This window comes from Physcomitrium patens, chromosome 13 (assembly GCF_059467195.1).
Source record: "Physcomitrium patens ecotype Gransden chromosome 13, ASM5946719v1, whole genome shotgun sequence".
NCBI lineage: Eukaryota > Viridiplantae > Streptophyta > Bryopsida > Funariales > Funariaceae > Physcomitrium > Physcomitrium patens.
Window position 1 is genome coordinate 191,069 of NC_143422.1, and position 21,898 is coordinate 212,966.

At 31.8% G+C, this 21,898-nt stretch overlaps 1 protein-coding gene across 2 annotated transcripts; it reads left to right on the forward strand.

The window, feature by feature from the left end:
- The first annotated feature begins 17,935 nt into the window (after nt 1–17,935).
- Nucleotides 17,936–19,995, forward strand: LOC112290145 (uncharacterized). 2 transcript variants are annotated; one of them, XM_024536134.3, is made up of 2 exons: nt 17,936–18,143; nt 18,440–19,995. In XM_024536134.3, the coding sequence occupies exon 2, from the start codon at nt 18,575–18,577 to the stop codon at nt 19,898–19,900; it is 1,326 nt and encodes a 441-aa protein (XP_024391902.1). In that variant the 5' UTR covers nt 17,936–18,143; nt 18,440–18,574; the 3' UTR covers nt 19,901–19,995. The 2 variants fall into 2 exon arrangements, with proteins under 2 accessions (XP_024391902.1, XP_073394116.1); XM_073538015.2 differs by having other exon boundaries at nt 17,940–18,034.
- Nucleotides 19,996–21,898: the final 1,903 nt, after the last annotated feature.

Sequence of the window (21,898 nt, forward strand, 5' to 3'; positions counted from 1 at the left end):
TAACATCTCACTGGGTTGGTGGGATCATGGTCTGATTACTAAATTATTATTGTTGTCTTTGTCAATTCCAACAATTTGCTATTAGGTACTTTCTTCCGCAAAATGTACATTGATTCATTATTTGTGAGGGTGAGGGACATTCTATTACACAATGACCGTGGCCCTTACAATTACTGCACCATACATTGGTCCTAGTATTCGTAGGCTTTTGCCTCTTCTCCTTATCTTTGGCCATATTGACGGCCATTTCCTCTATTTTCTTCATCAAATTCAATAACAAGGTTTCATTGGAATCTTTTAGGGCTGGCATTATTAGTATCTCTGCCATATTTAATGCTTGTTGTTGATACAAAAAATATGGAGCATATGCTATTGTCACATTTGATGGTATAGCTTGCAATGGGGTGACATTAACTGGCTCTTGAATATTTATATTGGAATTGGCCCATGTTTCTAACATCCGTGGATAACTACCTACTGATTCATTTTAAGTCGAATTTTGATATCTACCTTGAACTGGAATTATCGTGGTTCCCGCAATTAAAAATTGATCAAGGGACGCAGCCGCCATAAATGTACATTGATTAATATGGATAAAGCTCTATTAAGGGATGCAACCACTGTAATGGGTTGAAATTCCTTTACAAATATTTTTAGCTCTGGTGGGTGCAAACCATTGATTAATATGGATAAAATAAATGACTCTGGCATTTGGTGATTTGGCCACTTATTGGATATATCAGCCACTCAGCCATAGTACAATTCCACTGCCTCTCCTAGGATCATTTTACTGTTCATTAACTTCTCTCGAAGGCAGTCTTCAAAACCAATTGGTCAAAAATGAGATAAAAATGCATTCTTCAATGCTTTCCAATTCGGAAATTGACCTACTAGTTGGCGGTTGTACCATTCAAATACCATGTCTTTTAAGGTCACTGGCAACTATCGCAACTAAATATCTTCAGTTCTACTATTATTAGCTACACATGTTGTAAGAAACTGAGACAAATGTTGATCAGGATCCGCACCCAAAATCCCCGAAAAGTAGGTACTAGTGCGACACTAGTCATACGATTCCCTACTGCATCCATTTGTACTGCAATCGAATTGGCTGGTCCTCTTGACGCCATTGAATTTCTAATTCTATTAAACTCCATTTTAAAATAATCTTTGCTTTTTTTTATTCTAATTTTTGAACTCTCAGTGCTCCTCTATTTATTGTTATTTTCTGCAAATAGTTTTATTGGTTGAATTGTAGGTAAAAATGTCAGATTTTCAAACACAATATAGTTATTTTTATTGGGGACCAATTTGTGCCAATCTGAAGAGTCCCTATTACTCGTTTCAACGGTATCCCCTACTGGAAAATATCCAATGGAGTACCAAATTCTTCTATGCCTCCTTTTCTTTGAGTTAACGGCCTCAAGATTTCCACTGGAATGTTAACAAAATTTCCTGCTAGTATTCTTAGTAGTTTTTCTAACAATACATATGATTGCAGAATTAATAGTCTCTCCGATTCTTGATATGTTTGGATGTGCTGACAAGCTTGCAACCATGATTTAATCCAATTTTATCGATGCTTCTTTGTAAGATTATGTTCTTGCTCCTCTCTAAGCAAGTTCCTTCCTTGCGCTCTTTCCTGTCTTTCTCTCAATTGATTTATTTTCCTCGATGCAATGCTCTCGTTCTTATTAACCATAATCTTGCTTCAAATTCTATTGAAATCGTCTTCCATTGCCAATTTTCTCACACATTTGGTAATTAATTCCTAACACTCAAAGCTATTATCACTCTCCCGCAGCGGTGCCAAAATGTGATAGCTCGTTTTACTTATTTCGAAAGAAACCTCCAAGAATAAACTCGTATATGGAGATTCAAACATGGAGAATGACTAGTTGCTTAAGCATTCACGTTAAGATCACACAATCAATTACCTCCTGAATGTATCATCTCTATTTCTAATATCTGAATATACAAAGAAACTATAATCTCCTCCTTCACCTTATCAATCTCTTCCTTATAGCAATTCAGTCATACCAATAACTGCTATTTCCACCAATATATTCACCCTCATAATCTCCAACTATAATATTGTGCCCTCACAACTTTTGCACACAATTACCCTCATTCCAATCACTAGAATTCTTCACACAGAACTGCCATTCACATTACAATGTTTCACACAAATATAGACTCATTTTCTTTGCTGAACTACAATCAGATTTCAGCATTCAATCTTTCTTCTTCTCAAATAATATCAATCACATTTCCATTCCATAATTCACTTCATAATATTCAAAAACTCTCAATCGTCTTATTCAAAGAAAATAACCAAAAGAAAAGACGTAGCACTAAGCTTACCCCAGCTCACACTATCACAGCGATGGCACCTTAATTAACTTCTACAACTCTTATATACTTTCTCTTGATTCTCCAGATTCCAATCGTAATTTTGTAATTAACCACTTTTAATAACTAAATCACTCATCTGTCCTCTTGAATTTCCTATTATATGGACTATTAATGTATTTTACCAATATCTTTCAAAAACAAATTAATATCTATTCTACAGTATTTTTTATAGATTGTTGTTTTTTCTTTATTGTATCAATAATAATTTCATGAAACTTACGCTTTGCAATTCTTAGAATTTCACCAATTTTAAATTCAACCTTTCTACTTAAAATCCACCCTTCCAATACCTTCTTCAAATCTATAGTAGCTTCAATATCTGATTGTAAGTTATAAGCAAGAGCCTTAATTTTCTTATTTTCTTTTTTTTTATAAAAATATTCTCTATTGTCTCTTTATATATAGGATTTTTTTTTTAATTTTTTTTTTCTCCGCTTGTAGTTTTTTTTTGAAGGCTCTTCATTATTTTCATCTCTCCTTTGTTTTTCTTCAATTAATGCTTCATGTTGACTCCTTACAATATGAGCATGTACAAATAATCCATCTATTGGATCATCTCACCTATTAATTTGTCAAATTTTATTCCTAAGAAATTTTATATCATCTTTAATAAATTTTTCTCTTTTAGCATAAATCATTGTACTTATCCATAAAGAAATATATTTTCTTGAAAATTCAAAATTTACACTTAAATATTTACTAAGATTTGCTTCCATCCAATATATTAATGCTTCATTGTTTGAGATTGTATGCACTTTAAAAGCATCTCCCATAAATACCTTCATTCCTTCTTTATTAAAATTTGTCTCTAGTTTTTTTCCACTTTTTTTTAAGTATATTATACCATCTTTAAAAAAAATAACTCTTTTATGTAGCGCCTCTATAAAAACCTCACATTCCCTTCTTGAATGATCTGTGCTATCACATCACATGCACATATGTACTACAACTTTCATTGGCCCTAATTTTTGTCTTGTTGATACTCTTGATGATTGCCTCTTCTCTTTAAGTTTTATAAATTTTAAATGTAAATCTCTCATCCTACGTTGTTCTATTACGTCAAGTCTTGCTTGAGAATGCATCAGGCACCTAACTGTGAAAGATAAAAGAAAATTATAACAAAAAGTCCTAACAATCCAATAGGATTATAGAGAAATTACAATTAAACGTTAATAATCATAATCAAATATTAAACAAGCTCAATTAAATTTTATTGAAGTTATAAAAAAAACACAAGAAAATCCTAAAGAAATATAAAAGAATATTAAAGAAAACTTGGTTAAATTCTAATAAAAATCTAAATAAATCTTAAATTCTAACCAAATCCTGATCCTAATCCAACCTTAATCAAATCCTAGACAAATCCTAAACCCTAAACATACCCTAGTCAAATCTTAGACAAATCCTCATCCTAACAAATTCTAATCAATTCCAAATCCTAAACAAACCCTAATCAAATCTTTAAAAAACCCTAGTCAAATCCTAGTCAAACTCTAACTCTAAATTTCAACCAAATCTTAATCCTAAATTCTAATCAAATCCTAATCCAAACCAAACCCTAATCATAGATTTTAAATTTAAATAACTAAAGATTAAAGCATTGATTCTGATTCAAAATTTGTACACTTTTTGGAATTTAAGTTAGCAACCAACACACAAATTTTGAAGAAAATCGCACTTACTAATTAGTTGATGACCTCAAAATTCCGCTCGGATGTTGAATGGCCTCTTGTTCTCCAATTTGCAACCAAGCTTTTAGCGCCAATATCTCATTTTTCTACCATTCGATTGCCTTTAAATTTTACTTGCATATAGGAAATCAAGTCTTCTACTAATAAAATCAAAATTCTCTCCAATTTAACTAGCAGATTGCTAAATATCTAAGAAAATCTTACTGGTCCTCAAAACCCTAAATCTCGAGACCTTAGCCCACAAAAACCTTCATATGTATCGATCTAGCAATTCGATTGACCTCAAATCTCTTAAACACATTCATAACAAGCATATCAATAAGTCTCTAAATTTTCACCTATAAAAATGCTACAAAAGTCACAAAATCCTAAAATTTGTAAACCGGTTTTATTTTTCCAAGATCTAAATTCACAGAGAACATCACTTGCTTAAAAATCCTACAAAAATCCAATACTAATTCAAACGACACCAAATCACCTCTCAAAAATCCTTCCACAAGTCTGCCGTCCAATTTAGCTCTTCGATCTTCAAAAGAACCCTTGAGTCGCCATCGGAGTGTAGTTTTGGGCCTCGGGGTCTGATTTTGACCCAGGTTCATAACTGGTCCTCTTTGAGTATCAACTTTCATCTTCTTGAGGTAATTTTTACTAATTTTCACTTCTAACTCCTTCCTACATATGTCTATATTCTTTATTTTTCTAATCTTCCTTATTTTGTCTTATTTATGGCCTTACAAAGTAAATAGAAGCATAATTTGTAAAAAGGCAGTATTAGCACCTTTAATTTTTCTTTCTTTGACTAATATCTATTTTTCTTAGATAATTTGCTAAAATATTTTTGAAGTGAGATCCTCAAAACATGATATTTTCTTCATCTTTTCACTTATTAGCCATGTTACATCATGACATCCACCCTCCCCTGAACTTGTACATCCTCTGATATGCACCAAGTTCCTTCATTATATTGGTATCGAATGTTCTTCATCTTGGTCAAATTCTTAATCTTCATTTTGCTCTTTTTCTTCTATCTCAATATCTCCTATTAGATTTTATTCTTCATCAAAACAAATGTTTTTACCTCTTTGATTAAACAATTTGATTCACTTGCCTACTATTGGTATCTTTAAATCTATACCATCCAGTTCTCGTAACAAGTATGTTCCATTCTCGTGCACTAGTTTGACAACATAAGGTCCAAACCATCTCCTTGCAAATTTCTTTTCCGTATTATGTTGGTTGTCCAAACTACTATCATAAACCAATCACCATTTTGAATTGGTTTGGACGCAATTGATGCTTTTTGTCAAACCTCTCCTTGTTTTTTTCTCTTACTTCTTTCAACTTTCTCACAGCTACTTCAATGTCCTTGGGCCTTCTTTCAAGTTGTCGAATTCGTAATGCCAATAACTCTTCTTTTGTTAAACCATCTTTCCAAGGTAATATAGCTCATGTTGATACAACTTCCTCTATCGACATTACCGGTTTTTGACCATACATCAATTTTGCCACCATGTATCCTGTAACCGTACTATGAGTTGTGCAATCCACCCATAATACAAATGGTAATAATTTCGGCCAATCACTTATCTTGCCTTTGCATGCTTTAACCAATGCTTTAATAATCAGAGAATGTCCACATTCACTCTTGCCATTCCCTTCCGGATTATATGCTGTTGTCAATGCAAGTTTAATATCCATCCTTTCAAAGAACTCTCATGCTTCATTTGCATCCAATTCTCCTCTATCTGCAATGATTTTTCTAATACATCTATACTGACAAATAATTTTCTCTAATATAAACTGACATATCTCTTCCGTAGTCTTTGTTGAAAGTGCTCTTCCCTCTACTTAATTTGTCAAATCTTCCTGAGCAAGTACCAAATATTTTCTCTAACCAAATCCCATTGGCATTACAACTAAATCAACCACCCATTTATAATGAATTAGTAATGGATATATAGGATGTAAACCATCTTGATGACAAATATTTGAATATATTTGGCAAGTTTCATAAGATCCTACAAAATCCGCCACATCCCTATACATACCCTTCCACCAATATTTTTCTTTCAACTTAATAAATGTTGCCCAAATACCTCGATGCCTTGCCCATAAACTTTCATGAAATTCCCTAATAATCTTTTGTTGAGCTTCTAAACCACATATCACTTGTTGTGATACTTCTCCTCTCTTCTTTGGATGCTTCTATAAATATCCATCTTGTAAAAAATATCCATAGGCATTCTTTTGGATTTTCTTAAATTCTTGATCTGTCCAACTATCTTGTCACTTTAATGTGCTTGAATACTCTCCAATGTCTTTCCATTCTTCTTCATATAGATCTCTTGAAAATATTTCTAATGGTATATTCAAATATATTTTTTTTTTCTTTTGATAATGCATTAGTATAAAAATTTGTACCCATATCAGCTTCTAAATCTATCATATCTTCTTCATCATAATACCTTGCTCTTGATAACATATCTGCGATTGAATTTTCTTTTCTTGTAATATGTTTAAAATTTGGATTTATAGATTTGATATATGCCATCTACTTTAATATAGCAATATTAAAAGTTGAACAACTTGTAATCATACCCAATAAAGATAGACAATCCGTTTCTACAACTATTGATGTACCAATCAAATACTCTTTTTCATTTTTCATAGCTATTACTACACTCCATAATTTTTTTTTTATTTGTGCATATATCCTTTGTCTAGCATTCAAAACCTTTGCTCCAAACCTTACTACATATCTATTCCCTTGTTCATCATCTTGTCCAACTGTCCAACCTATTCCAATTGGACTTGTATCAATTGTTAATATTACTGGCCTTTTACATTGATAATTTACTTTCTTCAAAGTTGGAGGTGAAGAAAGAAATTCTTTTAACTTTGCCATAGCTTTTCTTTGTTCTTCTTTCTATTGAAATTTTTTATTCTTTCCTACCAACTCATATAATAGATCTGCTATACATGTAAAATGAAGTATCCATATATGATAGAAAATACATGCTCCTAAAAACCTCCTGGCTTCCGTCGTATTTACACACTCTTTCATTTTTTTTTATAATATCAATTCTTCTACTTGGTTTGCATCCATATGTACCACACATGTGCCTCACTACCAAAACTTCTTTTACTCCAAATATTGATTTTGTCTCTGATAAGGTTAAATGAACTTCTTCTAGCCTTGTCAAAATCTTCTCACAATCATCAATATGATCTGCTACAAACTTCCTACATTCCTTTGAATTCAATGTGTCATCCTTTTTTTCTTCTTTACATCCCTTAATTGGCACATCATCTAGAAAAGGCACTGTTATTCTTGGAATAAAATTTCTTAGTACCTTATAATGTAAATGCCTCTATAAACTCATCCACAATTAGACTCGAGTCCATGTTTCTAATAGTTATTTTATTTACTGGTTGCATATCTTGAATAAACTTCAATGTCCAATTTTTCTTAGGTACCATGAACCACCAATTAGAATATGGTGCAATAGATAGTTTTAAAATTCCCATCTTAATTTTTTCATTGAGTAATTCAACTAGCTTTGGCAAATGGGCCTTTGGAAATGGAATTGGCCTTAAATTCCATGATTAATGCAAAATTATAAAAATAACTATAGGTACAACAATATTCGGATCAATGCACCCTATTTCATGTGATTCAAATGTAAATACTTTACCATGTCATGAAAGCATTTCTTTAAAATATCTCTCCTCATCTCTTGTCAAAAATTTATCACATCCAGTTTTCAAACCATCTAAGGTCAAATTATCCTTGAATTCATGACCTATTTTCTTTAGATCTCTTAAGTTAGGTTGCATAGAAGCTCCTTTAATCCTTTCTTGAAAATTTGATGGTAGTAGCAATACTATCAATTTAACCTTCCTTACAACAGTCTTATATTTTATGTTCACCTTCACTTTAAACCTATCCATATATTCTTTTATTTTATCATAAAATTTCTTAGAATGGACATTTATTATTTTATTACTTCTTTCAAAATTTCCATTCAATAATATATATAAATCATCCATAGTATCATCAAAATAAGATTTTTTAAATATACCTAATATGTATTCATCTTCATCAATCATTCTACATTTCTTTAATCCTTGTTCTACATTCTTAATATTTTTCTTATCTATTCTACTAAAATTATTTATGTTTTTGAATAAAATATATCCGTCTCGAGATAATCCTACAATATCTTCATCCTTTCTATTAGGCAGAAAGCCTTTACTCTTTTTAACATTGCAATCCGCTTTACAATGGCATCTAGTATAAATCCTTTGAATCTTCAAGATCTTCAAATTCTTTATGTATCTTTGGCAAAGGTTGTTTCCTCAAACTATTCCTATTTCTTCCATGATTTGCACAAACTATTAAAAATTAGAGTGCCCTCTTTCCGTCTTGACTTCTTATCCTTACATAAGCTAATCTATCATCCATAACCTTTGTCTCCATTCGTGTGGCAGTAATATATAGTTGTCTTAATATAATAGGATATGTAGACATATCTTGCACAAAGAAATTTTCTTCATGAATAACATCTCTTATTGTTACCTTGATATTTGGACAAGTTCCATACAAATTCTCCTTTGAATTATTTGCTGTTCTTATCATCCAGCCATTCTCAATATCAATAGGCCGATTTTTCCTTTTATATGATTTTGTTGATATTAAATTTATTTCAGAACCATGATCAATCAATGCTACAATTGGTTCTTCTAAAACTCCCAATTTTACTAAAGTTTCCGTAGTAGCCCTTGTCCAATGATTCCAAGAATATTGACTAGAAGCTTGAATCATATCTTCTTTTTTTGTAAATTTGACTCATGAAACATCTCCAACAATTTACATTTCAATTTCTTTATCTTCATTGCTTCTTATTTCTTTTATACCTTGTGCATTTGATATCATAGTATCACCAATAAATTACCGTTTTCTTTTTATTATATCAATAATAACTTCATGAAATTCTCGTTTTACAATTCCTAGAATTTCACCAATTGTAAATTCAACCTTTTCACTTAAAATCCGCTCTTCCAATAGTTTCTTCAAATCTGTAGCAGCTTCAATATCTAATTATAATTTATAAGTAGGAACCTTTATTTTTTCTTTCACAATCTCCCTCTCCTTTGTAGAAATATTCTTTATTGTCTCTTTATGCATAGGATTCTTCTATTGTCAAGTTTTATCTCTCCTTGTGATTCTTTTTGATGGCCCTTCATGATTATCATCTCTCCTTCGTTTTTCTTCTATTAATGCTTCATGTTGGCTCCTTGTAATATAAGCATGAACTAATAATCTATCTACTGAATCATCCCACCTAGTAATTTTTTGAATGTTATTGCTAATATTTTGTAGATCATCTTCAGTAAAATTTTTCTTTTCAACGTAATTCATTGCACTTCACCATAAAGAACTAGATTCTCCTAGATACCTCAGATTTATAGTTAAGCATTTGCTTGGATTTTCTCCCATCCAAAATATTGATGCTTCATTGCTTGAAGTTGTATGCACCTTGAAATCATTTCCTACAAACATCTTTATTCTCCTTCTACTAAAATTTGTCTCTAATTTTTCTCCACTCTCTTTTAAGTGTATCATACCATCTTTAAAAAAAACAACTCTTTTATGCAGCACCTCTGAAAAATCCTCACACTCCCTTCTTAAATGATCTATGCTATCACACCACATGCACCTATGCACCATACCTTCTATTGGTCTTAAATTTTGTCTTATTGATATTCTTGATGATTGACCCATCTCTTTAGATTTTACAAATTTTATTTATAAATCTCTCATCTCTCATATGATTTCATCAATGCCCATTTCTTCTCTCTTTGATGTAGTCATTGAAGGTTGAATCGTAGATATAGAATAGATAGCAGGCATTTTTTCTTTAGATGCTTGAAATGGTCTTTGAATTTCTTCCTATCTTTTCTCCTTTCTCTTTTTGTAAGCACTTCAATCGCTTCTTCTACTTTCTTCGAATTTGTTGTAAATCCTTCAACTTCTTCTTTATCTTTCAGCAAAATTTCCAACTTCTCTTGCAACTCTCCATTAGCCGCTTGAAGAAAAAGCTCCACTTTACTTGGATCTAATAATTACCTCTCCTTCTTTGATAAACAAGAATATCGCTTTTCAAACTCCCTTAATAACTCTATTACTAGTAGATCCTTCTTAGGCCTTTCAATCCATTCAAAAAATGACTTCTTTGTAATTCAATCACTATCTTCTAAAAAATACTCATCCTTTAATACTTGAGATAATTTTTTCCATGAACCTCTAGAATGTCCTATAATGAACTTCAAATGATTTCTTATTTTTGGTGTAATAGCCAATTCAAATAGTTGAACCATTTCCTTCTCTGAAACATGCTTCAATTCTATTTTTCTTATATAACACCTTAAATATTTTGTAATATCCTTCCATTCAAATTGATCAATCTTGTCTACAACAGCTTGTTATGCTTTGTCTACTATACCCTCTTTACGGTCCTTAACCTATTGTTATTGCATGAATAAGGCCAATGCCTCAGATATACTTGCAGAGTTGGGATCAAAATATATATCTTGTCTTTCAATTGAAGCTCCACTTCCAACTCTACTTAAAGCACCACCAAAAGCTCCTCCTTCTATTCTCTTGCCTTCCTTCTCTATAACCCAAATTGATCAAAGAAACTCCAAATACCTCCTACCTCAAGTTTTTCACATTGGGTTCACCAAATATGTCATATTACGTGAAGTCTTGCTTGAAAATGCACCGAGCACTTGACTATAGAAGATAAAAAAAAATTGCAATAAAAGGTCCTAACAATCCAATAGGATTATAGAAAAATTACAATTAAACTTTAACAATCATAATCAAATATTAAGCAAGCTCAATTAAATTTTATTGAAGTTATAAATGAAACACAAAGAAATCCTAAAGAAATATAAAAGAATATTAAAAAAAACTTAGTGAAATTCTAACAAAAATCTAAATAAACCTTAAATTCTAACCAAACCATGATTCTAATCCAACCTTAACCAAATCCTAGACAAATCCTAAATCCTAAATATACCCTAATCAAATCTTAGACAAATCTTAATCCTAATAAATCCTAATCAATTCCAAATCCTAAACAAATCCTAGTTAGTTTAAATTTTTCTATCCTTTGACTAATATCTATTTTTTCAAGATAATTTGCTATAATATTTTTGAAGTGAGATCCTCAAAACATGATATTTTCTTCACCCTTTCACTTGTTACCCGTATTACATCATGACAATGTATGATTTCATGAATACCCATTTCTTCTTTCTTTGATGTAGCCATTGAAGATTGAATCAAAGATATTGAATGGATAGTAGATATTTTTATCTTAGACTCTTATAATGGTCTTTGAATATTCATCCAATCTTTTTTCTATTCCCTTTTTGCTAATAATCCTATTACCTCTTCTACTTCTTTCCAATTTCTTGTCAATCTTTAATCTTTTTTTTTTTTTTATTTTTTTTTATCTTCAAGCAAGATTTTCAACTACTCTTGTAACTTTCTATCAACTACTTGAAGAAAGAGCTCCAATTTATTTGGATCAAATAATTACCTTTCTTTCTTTGATAAAGAAGATTATTGCTTTTTAAACTCTCTTAATAATTCTATTGCTAGAAGATCCTTCTTTGGCTTTTTAATCCATTCAAAAAATGATTTTTTTATAATCCATTTTTTATCTTCTAAAAAAACATTTATCCTTCAATGCTTGAGATAATTTTTTCCATAAACCTCTAAAATATCCTATGATAGACCTTACATGATTTCTTATCTCTAATATTGTAGCCAGTTCAAATAATTGAACCACCTCCCTTTTTGTAAAACGCTTCAACTCCATTTCTTTTACATAACACCTTAAATACTTTGTAATGTCTTTTCTTTCAAATTGATCAATCTTATCTGTAATTGCTTGTAATATTTATTTTTCCATATCTTCTTCGTAATCTTTATCATATTGCTATTGCATGAATAAGGCAAAAGTCTCAAACATGCTTGCAGAATTGGGATCAAAATATATACCTTGTCCTCTACTAATACCTCCACTTGTAGCTCTAGTCAAAGCACCACTCATAACTCTTCTTTCAACTTTCTTGCCTTTCTTCTCCATAATTCAAATAATCCAAGAAAGTTTTTTAAATACCTTCCACTTCAAGCTTTTATATTGGATTCACCAAATATGTTGTAATATGTGAAGTCTTACTCGAGAATGCATTGGGCACTTGGATGTGAAAGGTAGAATGGAAATTCCAACAATAAAATCTTAATTCTAATAGAACAATATATAAAATCTAATTAAATAATAACAATGCTAAGCAAGCTTTAATTAAATTCAAAAGAAACTTAAAGAAATTACAAAAGAAATAATAAAAAATCTTAAAAGAATTCAAAAAAAATCAACACTAAATTTTGAAAGAATCTTTAAGAAATCTCAATAAAATCCTAATTTAATCCTAATTAAAATTCTAATGGACTTCAATCAAATCCTAGGCCAAATTTTAACTAAATCCTAAACCCTAAATCAAATTCTAAATAAATTCTAAATTCTAAATTCTAAATTCTAAATCAAATCTTAATCAAATCCTAGATAAATTCCAAATCCTAAACAAATCTTAGATCCTAAACATAATCCTAATCAAATCCTAATCAAATCCTAAATCCTAAATCAAATCCTAATCAAATCTTAAATTCTAAACCAAATCCTAATCAAATTCTAGACAAATTCCAAATCCTAATCAAATCCTAAATCCTAAATTTTAAACCAAATCTTAACCAAATCCTAAACTCTAAATCAAATCCTAGACAAATCTTAGATCCTAAATCAAATCCTAAACCTTAAACCAAATCCTAACCAAATCTTAAATTCTAATCTAAATTCTAACTAAATTCTAAAGCCTAAATCAAACCTTAATAAAATCTTAACCAAATCCTAAATCCTAAGATAGTTTAGAACTTCAATATTTTTTGATTAAACCGTTGATCTTATTTAAATTTTTATAAATCTTTGTATTTCTTAGTTACAAAAAATTACAATAAAATTGAAGACAATGGAGCTTACTAAATAGAAAAAAAAATCCTAAAAACTGCTAAGATATTAGTCAGCCTCCTTTTCCAACCTTGATGCTAATCTTCATGTACTAATATCTCTTTAATACAAAATTTAATTTATTTTAAACTTCTTATATATATAAAATAAAAATTCTACTATCTACATACAAAACTTCTACTCCAATTCAATTTATAGATTGCAAGAAATCTTAGAAATCTTCACTAAATCTAAAATTCTACTTTCCAAGATTCTAACCTACTTAAACCTCAATAATCCTCAATTCAATAGTTAGATCAAGCTAAAATTTGCAATACATATTAAACACAACTATAACCATTGATCTATAAAATTTTATTTATAGAACTGCTACAAAATTCTTGAAATTACCCAAAATACCAACCCTATTTTATTTCACAAAAATCTAAGTCATTTGAAACAATCTTGACTTTATAAGGCTCTTACAAAGTCATTACAAATCCAAATCATACAAAATCAATGCTTATAGAAACGTTATCAAGTCTGCTATCAAATTTTATTCTGTAATCTACATCAGAACCTTGAAATTAGAATAAGTGTGTAGTTTTGTGCCTCAGGGTCTGATTTTGACTTATGTTGACAATTGGTCCTCTCTGTGTATCAATTCCTAGCTTCTTGAGGTAAATTTTGCTAAAATCTACTCTTAACTTCTTCTTATACATGCCTATATTATTTAATTTTTTTAATTTACTTTATTTTACTTTATTTATGGCCTTGCAAAATAAATAGAAGCCCATTTTGTAAAAAGAAATATTAGTACTTTTTAGTTTTATTATCTTTTTGACTATTATTTATATTTCTAAGATGATTTGCTATAATATTTTGAACTAAAATCTTTTATAATATAATAATTTGTACACTCTTTCACCTATTAGCCATGTTATATCATGACACTGGGTACTTAATTGTAGAAAGAAGGAAAATTATAATGACAAGATCCTAATAATTCTAATAGAATCTTTAATAAATTCTAATTAAACCTTAATAATGCTTATTAAGCTTTAATCAAAATCAAAAGAAAACTTTTAAAAATTACAAAAAATATATTAAAAAATCTTCAAGAAATATTAAAAAAAAAAAAAAAAAAAAAAAAAAAAAATCTTATATAAATCCTAATTAGATCCTATTTTAATCCTAATTAAAATCCTAATGATAATTAACTTAATTTTAGGTCAAATCCTAATCTTAAATCAAACCTTGAACAAACCTCAAATCCTAAACTAAACCCTAGACATATCTTAAACTCTAAATCAAATTCTAAATAAATTCTTAATCTTAAATCAAACCTTAGATAAATCCTAAATCTTAAATCAAATCCTAAATAAATCATAAATCCTAAATCAAATTATAAACAAATCTTAAGTTCTAAACTAAATCTTAAAAAAATCCTAATATAGATTAAAATCCCAATATCTATTAATTAAATTTTTGATTTTACTTAAAACTTTACACACCTTTCAATCTCTTATTTAAAAACCAATGTAAAAAATTTGAAGATAATCGCACTTATCAAATAGAAGAAAAATCCTAAAATCAACTAAGGTATTAGCCGGCTTCCTACTCCAATCTAAATGTTGAACTTTTAGTCTCAATATCTTCATTTTGAACTATTGATTTTTTCCCAAAATTTACTTAAATTGTTGAAAATCAAGTCTAGTTTCTATACAAAAATATTTCACTTTAATTTAATCAACAGATTGCTAAAGATCTTTAAAATACTTATTGATTTTTAAACACTAATTTTTGAGACCTTAATCCACAAAAAAATTTACATACTTTGATTTAATCATTTGATGGACCTTAAATTGTTCAAAACATTAACATCATTTTTTTTACAAAAACCTATGTTATCCAAAACAATCGTGATTTTCTAAAGCTCTCACAAAGTCATTAGAAATTCAAATCACCCAAAACTAATGCTCATAAAAATCTTATTAAGTTTGCTCTTAAATTGAGCTCTTTGATCTTCAAAAGAAACTTGGAGTCACCGTAGGTGCATGATTTTGTACCTCGAGTGTGATTTCAATCCAAGTTAGCAACCAATCTTCTTTAAGTATCAATTCTTGGCTTTTTGAGGTAAATTTTGCTAAAATCTTCTCTTAACTCCCTCTCACATATTTCTATATTATTTTAGTTTACAATTTTCTTTGTTTTATCTTATTTATGGCTCTACAAAATAAATAGAAGCCTATTTTGTAAAAAGGCAGTAATAATATTATTTAGTTTTATATTCTTTCAACTTTTATTATTATTCTAAGAGTCTTTGTTATAATTTCTTTAAAGTAAGATTTTATATAATATAATATTTTCTTCTTTCTTTCATTCATTAGCCATGTTACTTCTATCACAACATCCATCTTCTATGAACTTGTGCATCCTCCAATATGAGTCATCAAATTAACTTATTATTTATTTTGGGACAAAAGAATGCATGTAGAGTGCCAAAATTATAAATTTTTAGGTGAAGATGTACTTAGACGATATTAAATAAAAGAGAATAATATTAATGGATAAGAAATGGAGTCTTAATAAGTCTTGGAGGTAATTATTTTTGTTGATTTAAGATTTTTATTTATTGTTGAATAGTAAAGATTAATTATTAAGGTCAATATTTATATTGGCCTTCTATCTATACATATTACTTATAAAAATAACTATAAATATTAGTTATTAGTTAGAAGAAGCATGAAAAAGAACCTCATGTCTTTTTAATTATTTAAATAGAAAGTAGGATTTAAAGTGGATTTAAATTTTTTTTATTACTATAAAAAATCATCAAGGTAAAAAATTATAGCTTCAAATTAATTTTAATATTATAAAAATATTAAATAATTTTTAGAATTTATTTAGAATTTATTTAGGAATTTTTAGAGCAATTTCTAAGACTTTTGTAAAAATGAGTTTTATCACTTCGAAAGCCAATATGAAGAAATGGAGTAAGATTTGAAGGCCTCATTTAGCTCGTAGGATAATTTGATGTTTTTAAACACCATAGTGAAGTCGAAAATGAAAAATTATAGATTTTATTAGTAGAAAATAGGAGGACCAACAGCTAGTATAGTCCTTTTAAGAAGGGAGGTTCATAAGTTCCACATGAGTTGTAGCACCTTAAAGGTAGTTAGGAAGATAAGACTAAGGCCTCATGGCCTCTCTTAGAGATCCATATACACTACTTGAGAGCTTTGGTGAGGCTCGAACTCCTAATCTCTTAAACAAGTTATCTTTGAGATAAAAATTTATTTACTTAATTTTTTGTTTATTTACTTGTTATTTTTCAAACCTTCATAACTTACTCATAATAATTCGGATTTATATGTTTCTTATACCATTGAAAAGATAAAAATATTAAATTTCTAAAAATTTATTTTTTATTACTTTTTACTTTTTATTAGATAAAAACTCAATAAATAGACCGTGACTAGTTTTATAGTGTACAATTACTTGATTGCATTTGTTCCACTTGTTTTGTATTTTGCTTATTTTATTCTTGTTCTTGCTACTTCCATTTCACACCACCCATTACAAGTAACTTTGAATTAAGGCCATCTTGTAATTGGGTTGAGGACTGAATTTAACATTCACATCCTATAAGCACTAAGTTTTCTTCATTACATTGATATAGAGTATTCTTTGTCTTAGTCACGGACAATTACGAAATGAAATGAAATAAACAAAAGAACCGGAACTGCGCGGCCACAGGCTCACAACCCTAATCCCATCACCCTTTGGTTCCCTGAGGATTACGGTAAGAGATGTATCTTCGAGGGAACATTGCAATAGTATTATTGCTCTGCAATGGGCAGTTAAAATCGTGTGTGAGATCTTTGCATAGCAGATTGATGCAGCCATTGCTGCCCTCACAGTGTGCGCTAGGCGGCTGGGGAGTGCGGCGGGCTGTTTCGCACAGTCTCCCCTGATCGGGATTTGCGGAGCCCATTTCCCCCTCAGCCCGACGCATCTTCTTCTGGCTATGGTTTGCAGGTTGGCTTCCGACAATACCTTTGTCCCTCATCCTATTGGTTCTCCTTCCTTCCCGCTCGCAATCGCCGCCTCCGCCCCCGCTCCCGCCCCCGCTCCCGCCCCCGCTCCCGCCCCCGCTCCCGCCCCCGCTCCCGCCCCCGCCTTGTGATCGCATCTCATCGTTTACAGATCTAGGCCTTCAAGTTGATTTTTTTAAAATGGCATAGAATCATCACGAAAAATTTCTCCCTTTCGTGTCATTGGTTGTCAATCACCCACAAAAAAGATCGTGTGGAACAAGTTGATTATCAAATTATAGATTACTTATTAATTAACAATAGTTTTGTAATCAATCTGTGTAGCTCACCAGATTCTAGAAGCACGTGCATGCTAAATACTTAAGTTTGACTTCTGATTCCCACTTCCATCATTAGTGGATTTTTGGTCAGAAAACAATGATCTTTGTGTCATGTAGCTGCCCAACTTTTCAGTTGGTCGAAGGGGGTTTTTATAACGTGAAGCCCACTTTGAAAGCCCTAGGTCCGAAAGCCTCACGAAGATCCCTGTTTCATGAAGGACAGATGTCTTGATCCTCGGCCTTTGGAGGCAAGTGTCCTAAAACTTGACCTTTGGAGATGGAGGAAAATAAATTATGCACACCACCCTCGCCCTTTCCTCACAGATTCTTCTAAATACAAAGGCAACCAAGCAGTGTCTGACTAGGCATTTCTTTCATCGAACGCGTCCTCTTTGGTTCTGCAAGTTGCTGCTCCCGGTGTCCACCCTCTCACCGCCCCAGACACAGCTACAAATGATTCCAACACCATTTGGGTCAGGCCGGAATTGAGTTTTTTTTAGTTAGAAGTCTTTTTAGTTCGATTTGGCTGCATGCCAACTGACTTGCAGATTAAAATTGTCCAATCAGTTTCTGCCCCTAATGGTACTTCACTGCATTATCGTTAAGTCCATCTCTTTCGTGTGAGTCTGGTGTGTGTGAGAAGATTCTACTCCAGCTTTGTTGGGTTCAATGAACTTGTGTGGATCTGTCACAATCGACAGAGTCTAGATGTTATGAATGTTGAGCTGAATGTGTTGGCCTCTGGTTGGATCGCTGCTAGCCTGCCATTTTTTACGCTGTCCTGCACTTCCTTCAAGCCTCTAATAGAAAATAAGCCTTGACTTGCTACAGATGATTATGCTGTTTTATCTTCTTTCGGGCTGTTTTCTTTTGCTCAGGTTTGCCAGCCTTCTTAATTCATAGTACAACATTTTGACGAATTGTGTCAAAAAGTGGCGAGGCGGAAGGACCTATCTAGTTCGGTAGCGACTTTAGAGTTTCAATGAGCAACTCGTCACAGCTCGCTGCAGTAAATGGTGTCCATCGTCGAGGCATCGGAGGGGAACATTATGTTTTGCAGAATTGCAAAACATATACCCAGTTTGGATTTGGGCGGTATTGTAGCTTTGGTGGGCAGTAGTGCATCCGCAGCTGCACTTCCGTACACTTGTATAATTCGAGGGCGGTTACCATACTTGAATACCTATGTAACTCCAGGGACTTTAGGCCTTGCTTATGCGGTGTTAACTTGCATTAATTGGCGGCCGGCACAAATTTTGGCTGGTGCTGGAGAAACTAGGTCAATGTTAGAACTTTACGGATTGAAAGCAAGTGGTACGGCCACCTACGTTGGTCTGAAATCGGGAACAAGTCTGCAAGTCCGAGGTATTGCGGGAGATGCGTTGGTGCCGGAGCTTGTGACGAAAGGCAAGAAAAGAGTCGATGCACAACATGCCATTGGGCGACAATCTGGGAGGCCAACGCTTGTCATTTGGGCGGACATTATTAGCGATGTTGACGGGGAGGTGGTTGTTTGGAATGAGAATGGAGCTTTGATAAGTGTGATTGCCACTCTTGTGTCTTCTGTAGCGGCAGTTTTATGTGCCCTGTGCCATGAATGGCTCTCGCTTTCTGTGGTAGTTTCAGGTATGCTTCTGAATGCCGCCTTGGGCTTTTTACTTCGACAGCGAGTATATAAATTTGTCAAAACGCAAGCGGCACAGGGATCGCCTCCTGGAGATGCTTTGGTATTGCTGAATGATGAACCGGATGCACTCTGCGTGGTGCGGGGCAGCGAGAATGCCATTCAGAGGCTGTTTCAAAGGGAACTGGAAGAAACCGGCTTTACTAATCCTCTTCCGTTGTTTCTGGTGTGTGTGGCTATGATGGTTTACACAGCTGTAGTGGTACTAGGGGTGCCACACATGGGAGTAACTGGCCAAATACTATTATTGATTGCCATCTTTGTTGGAGCAATAGTTGACTTGGTAAAGGGTAGTTGGGATGGCAAGAAGGCAATTGCCAAAGCGGCAATCGACAAGTACGAAATTAAAACAGTCAGCGTGAAAAAATTCGGAAATCGAACTGCGGCAGTAGCGTGTGTAGCTGCTGGCAGTTCGAAGACAGATGCGTTGCAACGATCAGGAGTGTTGCCTGCCACTGGCACGGCATGGGAAAGTTGGTGGGGAGTATTGAATACCCTGGTTCAAGAGGGTGACAGACAGGATCGGAGTGCACCCCCTAATCTCGTTGAAAGCAGGTATTTGCAACTGTCGGCCGATCCGCTGTGGCCCATCATACTAGATGACATGTTGAATGGTTATTCAGAAGCGTGCCATCCTCAAGAGGTTGATGAGTGATCAATCTTACCAATGTGGCCTTTGCCAATAGTAGGTGAAATTTGTTCCGATTTTGGATGACTTCTTCAATAGCATTGAGATTGCCTTCGATTCAATGTGATGGGTAATTTTCAATGTGTGCTCTGAAGTCTCTAATTTTGTTTTGGGTGCATCACTTGGGCAATGGATATGTGCAATTTTGCAAAAAGTAGTAGAGATTATGTCTAGTGGTACTTTGCATTTGGATCCATTTGCATTTTTTTTTAAGTCATAACAACCAACCCTCTGAAGAATGTAATGCCTCTTAAAATATTTTATCAAATTTTTAAATGTTGAATATTCCATATTATGTGTACCAAAAATTATAACTAAGCTCTTAACTAAGAGACCAAAAGTACTCTCTTCTTGGTTTTTCGTACATTTTTGTTGCAATGAATGATGTTCATCTTACTTTCATAAAACATCCAATTTTTGTAACATGGTATCAAAGTTGGATGAATAATATCATAGATGATTATGATTGGATAAAATTTGGATGAAAATTAATGTTTTTTGTAAATGAAAACTTTGATGATGTGCTTGTTGCCTAAGCCTTGTTGCCATTAGAACGTTGTTAAAGTTGAGGAGCTATTGGAGTTGTTAGTGCATTGTTGGAGTTTTGTTGGAGCTGCTAAAGCCCTATTGGAGCTTTGTTGGAGCTACTAGAGTTGGAGTTTAATTCTACTAATGTTGATTTTTAGTTAATTAAATTTTATTTGTTGATGGTAAAAAAAAGTGATACTTCTACTCTCTATATATTATATTTTATAGACTATTTATTAATTATTTCTTTATAATTATTTGTTGATATTGTATTTAGAAATGGCATCTTCAATGCATTATTGCATTGATCAATTAGATGAAAAAAATTATAGCTTATTGTCATTTATTGTGAAACACTTGATGTGCATTTATAAACTTTACATGTATGAAGATAGGACATTAAAATATCCTTACAAGTATTGATAAAAAATTAAAATAGAAATCAAGTGAAGCACAAGTATAACCATTAATTGTACTCAATATTAATTCTTTGCAATTAACTCATTTATACAAATGTAATATTGCAAAGGTGTAGAGTGCATTGGCTAAGATCCATAAATTCTCAAGAGTTATTATTTAAATTATATAATCTTTGATATATGGATGAAAAATCTATGGAGATTTTTCTTTAAGAGATTTTTAATCTTAGAAATTAATATATTGAAGTCATTAATAAAATAGGCAAATAAAGCATGACATTTCTTATACTTACTACATTACCAAAATCTTAGAATCCACTTATTCAATTGATTGTATTGAAAAAAAGAGAAGAGATTATAGAAGAGGTAGTACAATATATTTTCTTTAAGAAAGAAATACTAAAGAAGAAAAAGATTAGTTTTTTATTTTTTGCTTTAGTAGTGCATGTAAAAAGAAAGCAAGAAGTACTTGTAGGGCTTGTGGCCAACAGAGGCATTGGTAAGGTGATGCAAAATATTCTAAAATAAACAACAATGGTAATGCAAATTTAACTTAGATGTCAATAGAATCAATTAGATTCTATCTTCAAGTGACTTACTCACATAAGGTATACTAGTTGATAAAACTTATTTTATACCTTTTAAAATTGAAGAAGTTATTACAACTTCTAATTCATCTATTTTAAGTCATATACTTATTAAATGACATTAAGCATTAGAAACATGGTCAATAAGTTGGCCATGTGCCACACATGTTATTAGCTTGAAGACCAATCTAACTATGTGGCCCACACGTAGAAAAACTTGCCTTGTAAGTCAAGGCATGTATCTTACAAAGTCAACACATATTGGAGGTCCTATAGAACGTCGCCACATAGCTCCTAGTAAGATAGTATATATAGAGAGAAGAGTGAAGCCTTCTTTACTCTTGTCAACTCCTTTCTTGCTTCCAATCTAGTTTCAAGGGTCTCTAGTTTTCTCGGCTTTTGATAATAGCCATTCCAGTTTTATTCTTAAT

Coding starts and splice junctions, on each gene's coding strand:
- LOC112290145 (XM_024536134.3), top strand. CDS start 18,575: ATGGTGTCCATCGTCGAGGCATCGGAGGGGAACATTATGTTTTGCAGA.